This window comes from Amphibalanus amphitrite, unplaced genomic scaffold (genome assembly GCF_019059575.1).
Source record: "Amphibalanus amphitrite isolate SeventyFive unplaced genomic scaffold, NRLGWU_Aamphi_draft 001204F_arrow, whole genome shotgun sequence".
NCBI classification, from domain to species: domain Eukaryota; kingdom Metazoa; phylum Arthropoda; class Thecostraca; order Balanomorpha; family Balanidae; genus Amphibalanus; species Amphibalanus amphitrite.
This window is the reverse complement of record NW_024882698.1, coordinates 67,662-85,480: the sequence shown is the minus strand read 5'-3', so window position 1 is coordinate 85,480 and position 17,819 is coordinate 67,662. Positions and strand designations below refer to the sequence as shown.

At 49.3% G+C, this 17,819-nt stretch overlaps 1 protein-coding gene across 2 annotated transcripts; it reads left to right on the top strand.

Annotated features, from left to right (window-relative positions):
* Positions 1-336: 336 nt before the first annotated feature.
* LOC122371090 (sorting nexin lst-4-like) lies at positions 337-17,184 on the top strand. 2 transcript variants are annotated; one of them, XM_043347180.1, is made up of 13 exons: positions 381-399; positions 564-638; positions 3,668-3,829; positions 4,095-4,295; positions 8,147-8,330; positions 11,908-12,041; positions 12,242-12,379; positions 12,715-12,909; positions 13,287-13,426; positions 13,719-13,900; positions 14,374-14,540; positions 15,247-15,453; positions 16,426-17,184. In XM_043347180.1, exons 2-13 carry the CDS (start codon positions 624-626, stop codon positions 16,477-16,479), a joined length of 1,779 nt encoding a protein of 592 aa, XP_043203115.1. In that variant the 5' UTR covers positions 381-399; positions 564-623; the 3' UTR covers positions 16,480-17,184. The 2 variants fall into 2 exon arrangements, with proteins under 2 accessions (XP_043203114.1, XP_043203115.1); XM_043347179.1 differs by having other exon boundaries at positions 337-638.
* Positions 17,185-17,819: the final 635 nt, after the last annotated feature.

The window sequence follows — 17,819 nt, the reverse complement described above, 5'->3', positions numbered from 1 at the left end:
TTGCAGTTCGGTGAAACGGGTGGGAGCGAAGGTCGTGTGATGGGTTCGTGCAAATGTACCTACATAAATACGCTGTGCAGTCGCTTCGGTCATGCTAAGCATCAGTTTTCACAGCTAGCACCCGGAACCGAGTTCATTCCCGGTCAATTATTCGGGTTATGGCATAAATTCTCCAAAAGGCAAAGGGCAGCGGGTAGAAGTTTACTCATGAGTCATGAGTAACGCAAATAATATGAGGAACCCTGTCAAAGAAAACAAATCAACAGTTGGCGGTCAATCAGCTGAATGGCCTGCGGCATTTCGTGGCGCTCCGCGGCAATTTTTTGTGCGAAGTTGAACGATATTCATTTTTGTTTTTGAGTGAATGATAGTTGACGGGCCCAAGATAGAAACCAAAAAGTATAATAAACAGCATTTAATCGTGCAAAAATAATAACAGTCAAAGCAATAAATATTTAGAATGCAACCCTTGCTGTCATTTCTTATAACAAAGCGAGGGGAGTGCGCAACTTAGGTGTGGCTTCTGTATAGCCATCGGTCTGACATTATATTTGTAATTCCAGTATTGGGATAGGAAATCGTTATGTGTTGAGCTGCCAAAACAAACATCGCCTTCCAAGAAAATGTCAGAATTTAAGGTGAGTATAGCTTTAAATGTGAGTAGGTGTTGTTAGCAAATTAGGTACCGGAGTTCCATCTTTGTTTGATTTCAAGTTGTGGTACAGCTGGCAGTATCATATTGCATGATTTTTTTCTGGAATTTTTAGCAGAGAACATAGATATCTACCTGGCTGCATCAGTGGGGCTGAAGGTATGCATGCTTCCCAACTTAACCTGATTGCCAACAGGGCTCTACACCAAAATGTCGCTCGCCACAGGACAAAATATTTTGAAGCATGGGACAGCACACTTGGATAATGTCAGCCACCTGGCTCTGCCACTCTCTGCAAGTCCGCAGAGCTAGGGCCGCGGCAGCCATTATTCGGCGAGTGGCTATCTGGCGAGGTTGGACTGGCGGTTTTTGCTCAATACCTGAGTGAAATGTATTCAAATGTGGTTAATAGAAATGTGCCACTGAAAAGAGTGTTAATGATACCCCCCAAAAAAACATACCAAACACTTATTTTTTTAGAAAGATTTTGTGCAATCAGATGTTACACATGTTAAATCATATGCTGAAGGGCAGAGCCTGGCACCCAAAGGTACCCTACTGCGCATGTGTGGTGCAAAATTTTGCAGGATGCGCTGTCCAAACAGGGACCAAATTTGCATTGATTGTGGGACAGTTAGGTACTTGCCCCTGTTATCTTGAAAATAAAGCAACTTAGTGCCAAATGATAAATGGTGCATTGCTACAAGCTGACAAGTTCTACAATTTTTACTAAGCTAATCCTCAGTTCAAGTCAAAAATGACCTCACAGGGGTCAAAATAGGTAGGTAGGTACTAGGTACTAGGTACTTACATTCCCAGTCAAAATAGTGGCCTTTAATGTTTAAAGTTTTTTTCCAAATACTCTTGAACAAATCAAGCTACAGCAAAACTAACAGTAACATTGAGATTCACTTGTCAATCTGCATGAGATAATATATTTGTTGACCTCAATAGGTCAAGGTCAACATTAGTGTGGCCCTTATTTTCAAACTTTTGATTTTAACCAGCAAAGGCCTGGAAATGGTGTGAAACCACGCAAAAACACTTTCTGTGGGTTTCACATCAATCGGACTTAGTTTAAGAGGCGCCTCAAAGCCACTTTAACCCACACCCTGCTTGCCTATTTCAAGGTTTTTGAATCACCGGCACAGCACATAATTTGGGAACCAATAAAACTACAGTAGCATGGAAAAGTGCACTCGATAACCCTTTTAGCGCTCTTTTCGAAAAGACTTTCAGATTTGACATCAGGTCAAGGGTTTGGCCTCCAGAGGGCCAAAATGTTCCTGCTGCCTGATGCATTACTTTCTTGGCAGCTCTACATCAGAGTTGTAATTTTAGTGCAGTATGTTAGGTACCTACTGCGGTGTCTATACTGCTCCATGCAACATTTTACCTGCACCAGCTTATGAATCTATCCAGCTGGTGAAACTAGTGAATACTCTTAGACCTTGCAGCAGGTAGGTAAGTTGTCTTGGTAAGACATCCTGGACCTGGTCTGTGGCCAATATTTCAAAGCTTTGCACCTACCTTATCACTAATTGGCTCAAGTGAAGGCGCTAAATGAAGGCTCTAAATATGGAATTGTTGTTAGGTGACAGATAAAAATCAAAAGGGTCATTTCAACAAGTAATTTCCAATGCATTTCCCAGTGCACCCATGCTTTATTTTATTAGGCAGATGCCCCACAATTTTGGTTTTTGAAGGCCTCGCCACGTCACTATTGTCCTCCTGTTGTGCTTGATAGTCGTGAGTGGTCACTGAGGCATAAACATGGACAGACTGGGTTCAAGCTTAGCCTCAGTGCCATGTAATCTCTGAGGGTTTTTACCAGGCCAAGGCTTCTCTTTGGAGCACCATTTGTTCTGAATGTCATGGTCTATCATGGTGCAGTTGCTTACATAAACATGACCTACCCATTTGCATATTGTGGACGTGCCTGCGCTCGAGATGGCCGCGACAGCTGCAAGACGCACAAAATGTCAACGAAGTGTGGCTCGTTGGGTAGACTGAAGCAAACCCTTGATGTAGGAAACAGCTTCTTACGAATGGGCAGCAAGTGCAAGGCGCCTGTCTCTCCACTGGGACTCTTCCCGCCCATCTATAAATGTTACGAAAATCGTTGTCTGGTGAGGATACCGCCGAGCCATTGCCCACCCTGGTGTCTACCTCCAGCGACGGCGTCCAGAAGCTTGTGATGGTGTCAAGACGAATCCAAGACCTGAGGAATCCAACAAGCTTTTTCAAAGTGGATCACCTCAGGACAGACATTTGGCATCTTTGTAACCGCAGGTTGTTTGAAAAGACAAACACTATTCGTTAGATAAAGGGAGCAGAGTCAGTGTAGGTTGTTCTGAGCGGCCCAGTGGCCTGTGACCTTTCGGTCGCCCTTCTGTGCCCGGTGGTAATGTCAGAAGCGGCCCACGTCCGACGCGTGCACCCGTCAGGAGGCCCGCGCGGGGCGTGACGTTCACCGATAACCGTGTGAGCCAGCCCGCGGGCCACTATCAACTGACTCACCGGCGGCCTCGGAGCCAGACGGACCTGGAATGTGACTCAGGAACGGCACTCCCTGCAGGGCACTCCTTGCTTCAGACTCCCCTCCTTTCCCCTCTCTCCCCCTCTCTCCCTCACGCATTTCCGCTATGTATCGTTGGTGATACGGTTGCAGGTGTGTGTTGAAAAAGTATCTGTATTCTGTATTTTGTTACACTGATGTATGCTCCGGCGTTTTCCCTGCGACGGTGAGACCCTGGACCTATTACACCATGGTAGCTCTGGTCGATCCACACATCATTCACGTGACTTGTCTTGTATCATCGTGTAAAGCATACGTGCAACGGTATGTCACCTGTTTTTAACCCTATCAACCATCACACACGTCGCTCGTTTCGCGTGTGTTGTACGCACGCATTACACCTTCTCCCATCTCCGTCCCGTTTCGGCGGCGCCAGATGTCCTTGACAGTCGGTGCGCCGTATAGCCCTCATAAACAACAGCGCTCCGTTTCGGCAGGCGACTGCGCTGTACGACTTTGAGCCCCAGCCGGATACGAGTGAGATCCGCCTGCGTGCCGGTGAGCTGCTCACCATCACACGCACCGACGTCGGAGAGGGATGGTGGGAGGGTGTCAATGAGAGCCAGCAGTGCGGACTCTTCCCGGAGGCCTACTGTGAGGTGAGGACCGGCGAGATGTGGGACTACAGGCGCTCCTGGTGAGTGGGTGAGCAATGGTGAGATGCGGTGCGAGAGTCGCTCTCGGTGAGATGAAGTCTGAGATTTTTACGTAAACGATGTCTAAAAAGTTCTCATTCATTTGGCAAACAGAGAAGGAAACTGTATTAAGTCATATCGTAACTATCGCTATTATTGAGTTTTCCTCTTTATGTCTTTTTTTGTATCCGCATGATATTGATTGATGTGCCCTGTTGCCGGGTTTCAGCGGGTGGCAGTGTCTCCGCCACCTCCCCCGGTGGCCCCGCCAGCTGCACTGCCAGTAGCGCCGCCAGTCGTCCCGCCGGCTGCCCCTGGCTGGTCGGTTCCCACACCAACGGCCACCACCCCGGCCGCCTCGCGCAACTCCTGGACTGACCCGTGGAAGGAGCCGACGCCGGCCGACCCATGGAGCACCGACCGGGAAAAGGTCAGTGCGCGAGGGTTGGCTCGGGCCGGGTCAAATAAGTCTTTGAAGCACTGACTGAGAGAAGGGACAGTCCGCGAGGGCCAAGTCATGTCAGGGCGAGACTGCTCAAACAAACCATACAAATCCATGGCAAATTGACTGGAATGAGTTCAGTGCACGAATGTCGGCTCAGGTCACGATAACATTCTGCTAAGAGAATGCCACCATACGATTAAGGTGGAGTCTTGTCAGAATGTAAAATGATTTATCTGAACTTTTATAGTTGTGATGGTCGATTGACTACGTCTTACCATTGTCGATGATGCCACTTTTCTTATGCAACACTAAGACTGATTCCTCTCTCGCAGCAGCCTTCGTCTTTATCTCGTTTTCATCTTCATCTTCATCTTCATCTTCGTGTTATCGGGGCAAGAGGCACGATGTCCTGTAGGGCCCGTTCTCGCCGATTTCCATAACTTCACTTAGTACTCACTACTCAGTCTGTTACAGGAGTGGAGTACCAGATCGACTCCCAGTGTGCATCCAGCCTGTTCTTAAAGACGTTGACTGAGGGCGAATGTACAATTTCTGCTGGAAGCCCGTTCCAATCGTTAATACACCGCACAGAAAATGAATTCAGTCTGGCACGGCAGGTTGCACGAGGCTTCCGTAGTTTAAGTGTGTGACCCCGAGTTCGCCTTTCAGGATTCGTTGCCAGAAGCTCTGAAGGATCAGTATCAACGTGGCCGTGCAGCATCTTGTATGCGTGGATCATATCCATGCGTCTACGCCGATAGTACAGTGACGGGAGCTTCAGTCTCTTCAGCCTTTCAGGATATGGAAGGTGGCGGATGCTCACCACTAACCGGGTGGCTCTTCTTTGAACCCTTTCGACTGCCTTCTGATCAGCTCTATTGAACGGACCCCAAACAAGACTGCTGAACTCCAGGTGAGGCCGCACGAGAGATTTGAACAGAAGAGGCAGGGTAAATTCATCTAAAAAGGCGAAGGACCGGCGGATGACCGCAAGAACTTGAGACGCTTTGAAGACCGCCGTAGACGCTTGCTGTCGAAACTTCAAGATTGAGTCGACCTGCACACCCAGGTCTCTCTCGACTGACGTGTTTGTCAGTCTGTCCGACCCCATTTGAAATGAGTGGTGGTCCTTGGCTGCACCAACATGAAGCACTTTGCACTTATTCTCGTTAAATGGCAGCTGCCAAGTTCTAGACCATTCCACGAGGGCGTTCAGGTCTGCCTGCAATGTCCGCACATCATGTTCAGAAGAGATGCCTGAGAACAGCTTTGTGTCATCTGCGAACATTCGCACATTTGAAGTGACAGCATCTGGCAAGTCATTGACATAGAGCAAGAAGAGCAATGGGCCCAACACTGAGCCTTGGGGCACACCACTGCGCACAGGGACCAAATCTGACAGGTTTCCATATAGGGACACTTGCTGCATTCTGTCTTCCAGGAATGATTCAATCCAAGACAACACTCGGTCACCAATACCATAACAGCGCAGCTTGCCTATCAGTCTCTTGTGTGGGACGGAGTCGAACGCCTTTCGGAAGTCAAGGTAAATCACTTCGACCTCCGTCTTGTCCTCCAACAGGCGGCTCCATGAGTCTATAGAGTCAAGCAGTTGCGTATCACAAGATCGCTTCGGGCGGAAGCCATGTTGGTCCTTGGACAGCAGGTCATTTGACAGCAAATGGTCCATTAAACAATCACGAATGAGCGACTCGAGAATCTTACAGGGAACAGATGTGAGGCTGACAGGTCTATAGTTTCTTGGGTCTTCCTTTTCACCTTTCTTAAAGATTGGTATGACTTTACCGTGCTTCCAGTCTGCAGGAATAGACCCAGTTTCAAGCGATTTTCGGAACAGTAAGGTCAAGGGAAGGGAGAGAGGACCACTCAATTCCCTTAAAACGCGGGGTGAATGTCATCAGCTCCTGGGGCACTATTGGGGTTCAGTGCTTTAAGCTTTTGCTTCACTGTGAAAAGGTTGACTGGTATATCGATCAGCGGCGGCCCTGTGTAACGGTTTGCTAGTTGTGGCACGACATCCGTTTTTTCAATAGTGAATGCGCCTGAGAAGACGTCATTCAGGAGCGAGGCCTTCTCTTTTTCCTCGCTAACAAGCTGGCCCTGGTCGTTTCTTAGATCACCAATACTTGATTTAACTTTACGGCGGCTGTTCACATATTTCCAAAAAGCCTTCGGGTTTTCTTTCATGTTTGCTGATATCTTAGCTTCAAAATCTTTCCTTAACTGGCGAGTCAATGTCCTAAGCTTATTTCTGCAAATCTTATATCTGCTATAGTTGATGGGGTCTTGCGTTCTCATGTACACTGACCACAGTACCTTCTTCTTCTTCTTGAGGTTTAGTGAACGGCTATTCATGTAAACGTTCTTTTTAGACTTGACGTTTCTTGCTTTGGGTATGCACTCACTCATCAGCGATTCAAGTTTGCTCCTAAACCACTTGTAACCCGCGTCTACACTCATGGTTGACAAACAGCTCCAGTCAACTGCATGTAGTTTTACACGCAAGGCCGTGAAGTCAGCGCGGTGAAAATTCCATTTCAAGCCGGCAGAAGAACATTTTTTGTTGTAACAGGCAATATCGCATTTCAGTAGCACATGATCACTCCTTCCTAATCCAGGACAATATTTGATCTTTGTTATCATATTCTCATCATTTGTAAACACCAAATCCAGTATACTAGGCCTACAACCCTCTCTAAATCTGGTAGGCTTGGTGACATGCTGGAACAGGAATGCATCCTGAACGGCAGACAAAAACTTGTTGGCAAAATGTGCTTCAGATGCGCTGCAAAAGTTGTTTTCCCAGTCAATCTGAGGAATGTTAAAATCCCCAACAATGAGCAGGTGAGTGTGCTTGAGAGAAATCGCATTTTGGAGTAAGCAAGACAAATCATCAACACTTCGATGGGGGTCGCCTGAGGGGCTGCGATAAATGCATCCGGCAAGTAGCACGTCATTGTTTTCCAAGCACAATTGTACCCAAAGTTGCTCTTTAAATCTTGAATCTGGAAAATGTACGTTGGAAACTTTCAGTCGATGATGAATATAGATGCATATGCCTCGAATGCCAAGGTAATTGGTATGCGCGCCCCTAACCCCCAACAAACAAACAAACAAACAAGGTAATTGGTATCATCAAAGTTGGTGTGCACTTCATAACCAGGCACAGAGAACAAGACAAGGGGCACTGACGACATCCGCACCTTCGGTAGCGCTTCAGTGATGAAAATGATATCGGGATCTTCACCACAAATAGTCATGCACAAATCATCCCTCTTGTTCAACAATTGGTCCGCATTTGTGTACCAAATACGTAGGCACCGAGTGCCCTCAGAGGCATTCTTCACGGGCAGTCACGCTTGCTGAGGTTCTGGAGGACAGCCATCAGACACCGTAACATCCAAAGATAACACACGGGAGGTATCGTTACGTGCTGATGCATCAGCTGGAACCAAGTCATGGGTTGCAGCCGACGACCGGACGACTGGCAAGGTAATGGATCTGGCACTGTCCCTTGCACTATCGAACCTCCGACCGGCTTGGGCATGTGAAACTGGCCTGTCATTGGAAATGATTCTCCCGTTGCGGATTACAAGGCTTTGTTCACCGGCTGCCCTGCGAGAGCGGAGCTCATCTCTCAACTTCCTAGAAGCCTCGCGCTCCACCTTAGTTTGGTCGGGGGAGAGGTATATGTTTCCCCATCGCACTGAATGGCGGAGCAATTTCAGACGTTTTGCCTATCGTCTGTTCATTTTTTCAAGTTACGCTATGTCGCACGTATATCACCCTTCTGACGGCCTCGAGTCCCCCTTCAGATGCCCCCTCCGGCGGCGCCCGTCCCCGGCGGCCGCCCGAGCAGCGTGACCAACGCGGACGACTGGGACGATGATTGGGACGACGACAGTGACGCCGACACCCAGGTGGGCGGGCCGGCCGGTGGCGGGGAGGCGGCCCGTCACCTGGCTGTCCGCGGCAGCGCCGGCGACGTCAGCAACTCAGGTTAGTAGCAGGTGACATGAGCAACTGGGGCTAGTCGCCGGTGATATCAGCATTTCAGGCTGACATCGGTGCAGATGTCAGCTACTCGGGTCAGTCGCCGGCGGATGAACGACGCAGCTGAGAATGAGCGGTCCACTGTATTGCAGGCTTTACAGGCGTTTTTATTCCGAGTTTAGTCTGCATACTGAGTTCAGCCCCCTTTACAGTTTGCAGTCAGCTGGTTGGCCCTCTTATGATCTTCATGTAGAATCATGATACAGCATGCAGTTCGTCTCTCTTGTCCCCAGTGCATGCAGTCTACCCTCTGTGGGCTGTCTGCTCTGTGACTGACGCAGCCAGTCGTCTGAGCAGTTCCCAGTCGATTACCTCTCTTTGGCCTCAAACAACCAGCGCTGGCCTCCTCAGGCTCCATCAATATCGACCCCCCCCCCCCCCGGATGTGAAGGATAAAATGACATCAATTAGAATAAAGGACATGGTCTAATTTCTCCGTCCGTTGAGATAAACGGATTGTTGATATACCATGCCCGGAACTCGGCCCTGCAATGAACTGATAGCAGCTGCTAGACAGTGCGTGCCGTCTCAGTGGTCTTATCACGCTATCGGTTGAGTACTGTTTACTGTGCAAGGACGTTTTGTCCCTCGGTTCCGCTAGTGAGACGACATTGTTGCATGTCAACAAGGCTGGTGAGGTCATCTTGGGTGAGGTGTCTCTTTTTAGATAGTTGAACTTGTGCGCTACATAGAGGATTCTTTATGGCTCCGAGTGGAAGATACGGATATCTTTTCCAAGCGGGTAACTGAAAAACCGAGCGACGAAGGAGCGAGGTTTTTCTGTAACCCGCTTGGAAAATATATCCGATCTTCCACGAGTGAGCCAGGAGGAATCCTATATCTTTCTATGTTGAGGTTTATTCTTGATTACGAGCGAGCGAGCGCAGCGAGCGAAGTGAGTCTTTTCAATATAACGGAAAAATCTCAGTATGAGCGGCCCGGCCCGGCCCGGCCCGGCCCGGCCCGGCCTGTAACGCTTTTGAGAGGTTTATATCTCAGCAACCGCTGGACCGATTGGCCTGCGGTCTTTTTTGTTGGGTAGCCCCATCCCTTCTACCCCGTAATTGACTACTTTTGATACATCTCAGTGACCGTCGTGGCACGTGCCACGTGAAAAGTCAAGGGTGTTCAAGCTGTTTGGCAAAAGTAGTGATTTTGAGAGGCTCATATCTCAGCAGCCGCTTGGGCGATTGGCTTACGGTAATTTTTGTAGGGTAGCAGCATCCCTTCTACTAAAAATAGGATACTCTAGATGCATGTGGGTCACCCCCAGTGCACGTGCAAAATACAACAATAAGAGGTGTCAAATTTGTTCCCATTTTAATAACTCGGTAATTACTGGGGCGATTTCGCTGAAACTTGGCATACAAGTAGGCACCCATCAGACAATGCATTCCCATGTGTTGTGGTTAAGGTGCTACTGCACGTGCGCACGTGCAGGGGGCGCTTCCAGATCTCGAGAACGGCTGGGCCGATTGCGCTCAAATTTGGTACACGGTTGGGGACCAGTTAGTAGGGTGCCGTGCAAAAGTCAGTTTGGACCCCGTTTGCACGTGCGCACGTGCAGAATGCCGCTTCCAGATCTCAGGAACGGCTGGGCCGATTGCGTTCAAATTTGGTACAATGCTAGCGACCGGTTAGAAGGGTGCTTTGCGTAAGCCCGTTGGAAGTACCCTCTCGCCCTTCCGCACGTGCAGGGCTCACTATCTCGCTCGCTCGTTCTTCGCCCAAAAGGCGTTTTACTGGCATTTAGATGGATTCATCTATGTAAAATAGATTCAGAATAGTTTGTTCTTATTTGATAAGTTTCATCCATAAACAATGTCGTTCGGTTATTGACCCATTATCACTTGAACTCTTGATTTTTCGCTATGAACCCTCGAGACCTTATCTTTGCATCTCAGAGGGATGCAGAGATAACAAATTCTTATCTTTGCATTTCAGAGGAGTGCGAGATAAAAATATCCCTGCACTGTAGACCCAATGGCAAATAAACCTCAACTAGAAAGATAATGCAATGTTGACGACAAACGATGAATAGTGCAAAGAATGCCGTAAAGAACACTTGAGATTCTTACACCGTTTGTAAACGGGCAAATTTTTCCCTTCCTCCCCTGCCCCCCTCACACCTCGCACAGCAAGAGTTTATAAAAAATAATCTGCACATTAACCCGCGCGGGGCTGGGGTCTCCAGCCGAACGCGCGGGGCTGGGGGGGGGGGTAAATTTTACCCCCCCTGTTATCTCCCGAACTAATGGTCCGATTTGGAAAATTCAAACGCCAATCGAAAGCTCTCATCACGAACTACTAAAAACATGTACTAAATTTAAAGTTTGAGGTCAAGGTCAAGGTCAGGTCAAGGGTACAAATTGCAAGTTTCTACAGTATCGGCCTTGCACCGTAGTTGCCAAAGAATGGAGTCATGGACTGAGACTGATTGCCCAAAACGTGTTCTTAGGCTACCAAGACAATATTCGTTGCATACAATATCATTCAGAGGTCAAGGTCAAGGTCAGGTCAGGTCAGGTCAGGTCACCAAAAAACAAAATATAGAAAAGGGCATGTGCGACACATGTTTTATGGGTCATTTTACTCATAGAATTCAATAGGCACACTCAATAAGTGATATGGACCACCTCTGGATGAATTTCAGGTCGAGGTCAGGTCAAGGTCAGGTCAAGTGAGGTCAAATTTTGAAGTTGGTTGTTAAGGCCTCAAAAGGTGTCTATCTGATGCAGTTTTTCACGGCGAATCGAATGGTGCTATTTTTGTTTACGTACGAGGTCTAGAACTTCCAAAAAAAGTCATTTTTCAAAAATTTTGTGTGTCGTGACGTCATAAAATTTTGAATAACTCCCACATTTTTGAACCGATTCTTCTAAAATTTGGTATGTGGGTGCACATAGACCACTTCTCTGACATATATTCCGGTTTTTTCGATAGACTCAAAATTTTGGATTTTATAATGATTTTCCGAAAAAAGACAGTTTTTTGAAAAAATTTAGGCCAAAATCCAAAATTTTCAAAAAACCGAGATAGCCATTTGATAGACAAAGTAAAATTACGTATAACCTTTTTTGTTACGTCTTGATTCCTTTAAAAATGAAGATGTTAGCGGCGTTTGAACTTTTGCCGTTTTTGAGGCGAAAATGGCGAACATGACGTCACTAAAACGTCAATTTCTCAAAATTTTTCCGACGGATTTCGCTCAAATTTTCAGGGAACGTGTCAAATTGATGTAAGAAAAGGTACTGAAAGTTTGGCGGCGCTGCGCGCCGCCGTTTTTGAGATATCGCAAAAATTCGCGAGGGGGGGTAAAATTTACCCCCCCCCCAGCCCCGCGCGGGTTAATCTGCTCACCGGGTTTCTTATATTTTCACGACGTTAATATGTCCGTTGTCAGCTCTTTCGGTCTATCTGTTTCGGTCTATCAGCTCTATCTGTCAGCGCTTTCGGTCGGAAAACATAAAACAGCGGTTATAATAGCATGTGTCATTTTCAACGGCTTACGTTCCTCCCTCAGGTCGGGGTGACGGCAAGGCCACGGTGAAGCGTAACCTGAACCGGTTCTCGACGTTCGTCAAGTCCGGCGGCGAGGACTACATCCTGGGCGTGTCCAAGATACACGTCTCCGACGCCGACCTCATCACCATCACGGTGAGGAGCTGCTGCGGTCTCGTCTGGGTGGCGCGGGGAGCGGTCGTGGGATATCGAGAATCGGGCCTCCGTTTGATCGAAGGCTTGGTTATTGCAAGATTCTCAGTCTTCGGGTTCTGCTATTTTGCCTACTTTAACAACTTACTCAGGAAAATGCACTGCAGATGCTTGTTTGAACAAATAAACTCCCGCCCCTACAGGAGACTGAGCACGGTTACGAGTGGGACAGCTTCACACCGTACACGTGCACCGTCACTTCGCCCAAGAAGGAGACCAAGATGAAGGGCCTGAAGAGCTTCATCGCCTACCAGCTAGTGCCTTCATTCAGCAATATCCAGGTAAGTGGAACTGAAAGGGCTTTTAGACGGATGAGAGCTGCTGAGATGCGATTTAAGTTCAAGGCGAGTCACGACAAATGATGTGGTGGCGCGGGCTTCAGATGCATTATGTGAAAGTACGCACGTTGTTGGTATATTGGAAGTATCCAGTGTTCTGTGAAGTCGCTCATCATTTTTTTTTCTGTTCGCGATCGAAGGCATTTTGTCAACCCATCATGCCCCGCATTTAATTACGGTAGGTACTGCGTTTACTTGGGTACCCTATTAGGCCTCGGTAACCACTTCACTTCTCCCCCGAGAGTCCCTCTGACACTCCTGTCACCGTGCCCGGCCAGGTGTCCCGGCGGTACAAGCACTTTGACTGGCTGCACGACCGTCTGGAGGAGAAGTTCACACTGATCCCTGTGGCGCCGCTGCCAGACAAACAGGTGACCGGGAGGTATGAAGAGGACTTTATCGAGCACCGGATGATGATGCTGCAGCAGTGGGTCAACAGGATCTGCCGCCACCCCGTGCTCAGCCGCTGTGAGGTGAGTGGGGAGGGGGGAGGAGTGGAGTGGCTCGGGGTAGAAAGAAATAATTGGGGCTTGATGGCGCTGCTCGTGGTGTATTCATTACTGTGATTTGATGATTTTCGAGTTAAGGCGACTCGAGGGAGGGGGCTACCAGAAAATCGTAGTGGACTTCATTCGCTGAGAAAAGCACGAGGTAGCGCAGCTCGTGTGGTGGGTAAAGGGAGATTGCTGGGTCATCGCACGTTTCAGTTTCACTCTGGCCTCTCTTTGGCCTTCGACTATCTATCCTCACCCAATTTCCTGGCATAATTACATGTAAGTGCCTCTGTGTGTCTATTCATGTGGGTGTTCTTATGCCTCTCATGATTTGACCCGAGTTCAATCGTCGCCAGGTATGGAACCACTTCCTGACGTGCACTGACGAGAAACAGTGGAAGACGGGGAAGCGGCGAGCTGAGAAGGACGAACTGGTCGGCGCCAACTTCTTCATGGCGCTCAAGGTGCCCGATAAGCCGCTGATGCAGGGACAGATGTAAGTTCACAGGTGGCTGGTGGAGGGTGGAGAAGGACAGATGCGGGTAGAGACGGACTCATTGGTTCGTCTTTGATTGTTGGCAAAGTAGCACATTTTGGCTGATTGTCGTACACGTGGAAAGTTTTTTTTTTTACTTGACGTTTAGATATGGCAAATAAAGTGGCGAGTTGATTAACCCTAGTCACTCTTTCTGGCGCTAAAACTAGCTGGCATCTGTATCGCCTCATAAATTTTAACTACCCGGTCTGACGGTCTGACGTTAATCACCCACTCCTCCCTCCTCTGACAGTGAGACGGAGATCGACAACTTCTCCAAGTTCAGCCAGAGCATGGACGCGGCGGTGAAGCTGCTGCAGACCATCTCCGTCGATCAGATCAAGAAGCACCAGGGGCCCTACAAGCGCGAGTTCCAGAAGATCTCGCACGGCTTCAAGGCACTCTCACAGGCGTTCGGCAGCGACACACAGGCGTGTGAGTTGCTGGGGGACGCCTGTCGGCATCGCCCGTTCAACACCACTGCTGACTATGCCATGCTCTTCTGTGTTCGGACGGATGACTCCTGGCTAAAACGCCATTCACCACATTCACTACTTCACCTCACCTGGGCACAATTTTAGACCATATCAGAACCCCAAAGGCCCACGCAGCCTCTGCCTGACTGACCCCTTGCCTTCTTTTGAGTGTCACCTGACAGCTACAGTGCCTTCTCCCAGTCCTCTTAAAGCCTGAAACTGCCCTCTCGCTCATATTACACCTAGTATCCATCTACGCCAGCTGCTGTGAGTTGTTTTTAACCACCCACCCACGCTGACCAGCTACTCCGTTCGTCATCTGACACATGCTACCCGTGCCGCCATTCGACTCTATTGTCCTGATGGAGGATATGTGGCATATAACCACCACCTTACCCCCGCCAACACTAACCCTAACCCTCGCCCCGTCAGACTCTCCGGCGCTGACCCAGGCGGTCGGACACACGGCAGCAGTGTACCAGGAGGTGGGTCAGCTGTACGAAGACCAGCCCCGCTACGACTGGGAGCGCTTCAACGACCTGCTACACGAGTACCGCGGCATGCTCACCAGCTTCCCAGACATGTTCAACATGCATAAGGTAGGTTGGAGGACGCAGAGGGTGGCGCGGTGGAGTGAGGGGCGGGGTGGAACGCTGAGGCAGGCCGGGTGGGTGAACAGAGCATGGATGATTGGTGGTGAAACAAGATATTTATGTGCTGACGTGGACGGAATTTGGGGACTCCGATGAGACCATGATGAAGGTGTGTGCTGTAAGAGTGCGACAATGTACGATGTTTGATAGTACGCAGTTAACTCATCTGCAGTATGTATCGAGCGAGAGCCGTGAGGGGGAGTAGCGGTTGCAATGATTTTGCGATCCGCCTGCCTCCCCTAGGACTCCTGACATGGAAGTAACGCTGCGGAACTGAAAGTGGGCGTGGGGGTTTTGCACTGATGCACCCCTACGGCAAGCGGTGACCACGTTCTGCTTACTAGATAGCAGTCATGCTATTTCAGACCAGCGTGTGACGTTATTTCTTTGCGGGGACTCGAGACGCAATAGTTTTTTGACCCATTAGTTTTTGCTAACCATCCCTGTCTAACTTTTTATTTTAATCATTTCAGGGAACAAAACGTATCCCGCCAACCACCCACTGCTGTACATACACTATTCCGTCCCTATTGGTGCATTGGTGGATGGGATTTCTAAAAATGCTGGGTATTAAGGCGTATATACATCACCGCTGGCAACGGTAAAGGCGTCCAGTCATTGTACGCTACCCTATGTCTAACTTTGTCCTCAGGGAGCGATGCAGAAACGAAAGGAGTACAGTCGGTACGGTGCAGAGGGGAAGCTGAGTGACGACGAGGTACAACAGGTGGGCCGGCGCACGGACGTCGTCTCCTACGCACTGATGGCCGAGATGAGCCACTTCCAGAAGGAGCGCGTGGCTGACTTCACAGAGGCCATGCGGGGCTTCCTGCGCAACCAGGTCTCCTTCTACAGACAGGTGAGGGTGGTGATGGGGGCTGTGGAACAGTTGGGTGCTATGGACGGACTGTAATCACATACGCCAGGGCTAGTTTCAGTGTCGCTGTAATTAAGAATACGTGTTTAGTGGGGATACCGCCGCGATGTCCTCTGGTTTCGTTCACATACGTCGGCGACATTGATTAGTTGAAAAGTCAGCCATGGATATAGATAGGATAGAGATGTTGGACCAGAATGGAGTGGTGAGGAAGGCGCCATGCACTGATTTGAGCCCCTCTGTGGCGAGTGTCTGTAATTAGACAGATCGACTGATAATCTGGCGCACTGATGGCAAGGCTAGCCGGAGCCGGCTGATCTTGCCCTTGTGTATAAGGTAAAGGAACCCCGCACCCGTGTCTCGCTGCCAAGATACGGAGGACGAGTTAGAAACCCGGTGCCTCGATGTTAAAACACCATAGTCGCTTCTCTCAACATCCTGCTAAGAGTTATCGCATTTATAAGCCACTGACACGGCTCGTCGCATAGGAAAATGCTCGCCTTCTCAGAATCACTGTCCCGCCAGTCAGGCGGTGACCCGACATATCCTCGCTAGTGCCCCGCAGCCCCGGGCGCGGCGTACCAGCAGCCAATCGCCGGGCCGCCTGATCTTGCGGGTCACCGGCCAGATATGTCCTCCGGCGCCACTTAACCTCGGCGGCCGGTCCGCGCCCTGGGGATGATCTAATGCAGCCTTTAGAAACGAGGGAGGTGTTATGGGTGGCTGTGTATTCTGTCAACATAGCCGCAGGGCAACATAGTTGAAAACGGGACATGCTTATTTTGTTCTTTTGGGAGGGAAGGGCTTCCACTGCGTCTTGAACGTCTAAGATACTGATATTGCTCTTTTTGTCGATGTCTTTGTGGTGGGATATAGTCTGTGTATTTGTGTAATGTTGTCTCATATCGATCACATCGACACTATTTCTGACGTGCGCTCCATCTCCCCCGTCAGATTGCCGACAAGTTGGAGGAGTCGCTGCAAACCTATGAGAACATCCAGTCATAGGGTCAGTCCTCGCTCGAGCTGCGGCGATCACCGTGGCACAGTCACAACCCAGCTACAAACGGATGGCGGTAGGTGGGAGCTCGTACCGCCAGCGGGCGCGCGGGACTCGGCCGGCGCCGCGCTATGCGGATCATGACTGACGGCTGGAGAAGGCACTGTCCTCTGTCCGCACTGGAGAAATGATTGGTGTCCCGCAGAATCGTGCGGCAATGATACAAACCTCACCCGTGAGAGAAGCGTGTAATCGTGGCTCGATTTTGGTGTAATCGTCCAGATTCTATTTAGTGATGTTTATCTGCGCGCTGCTCGACTGCTGATCGGCGCGAGAGGCTGGTGGAACCGGGAGTCTGCCTTCAGTGTACCCGACGAAACGGTCAGCTTGCAGTCTATTTTGTGATACGTGGTTTTGCCCGAGCGCGCTGTATGAGGTCCTTATGTTAGCTATTGGCTGGGCAGGCTCCTACGCATATGTTCGCCAGCGCTTTGCCTTGTGCGTCGGTGATGCCTTTGTACCCGCCCGGGTGGGGTACCGGGACCGAGGTGCGGGCCTCTCGGTACCGCTCAGGAGGACCCAGGTACCCGCTGGTACCGTGCCTGGGCACTCGGTGGTACTGTACCGAGGTACCGCTCGTACCGTGCGGCCTGCACCGATTCCGCACGTCGCTGAACCGATGAAGACCAATATATTTACACGAAATCCGAAAACATTGCTCTTTTATAGAGGTAACTGATTTGCTCAATATGCCTCATAGTCTATATCTATCCACCAGCAATGCGTAGGTAGGGGAGAGTGGGGCAAAGCGGCCACCCTAACGCTTCTCACGATGCCAACGCTTGATTTTTAAACTTGGAAAGATTCTTTCTATACCAATGTGATCCCTATTAAGTTGCCTTTTATTTCAACTGCGTTTTATTTCCAACGGCGTTCGCATATGAAAGATATTGACAAAACTTTAAACCTATGCATATTGGCCACTTTGCCCCATACCCTGGGGCAAAGCGGCCACCGGCGTCTTCTCAAGTCCCGACATGAGAAACAAAATAGTTGCCTCGTGTACGACTAGGGTATTTGATGGTGACAAGGTTAAGCGAAGATGGATGTTTACTTTATCATCTTCCATCTGTAGGTAAACAAAGAAAGGATTTTCATGAAAAAAAAACATTTAATTGCATTATTTGGTAACTCATGCAACTGAAAAGTTGCCAAGATGAATGCATGACGACACATTTGAATATAAATAATGTTTTTTATCCAGATGGAAGCAGCTTATGGCCAATTGGGGGGTGGCTACTTTGCCCCGGCCACTTTGCCCCGCGCATACCGTCCGAGACAAAAATAT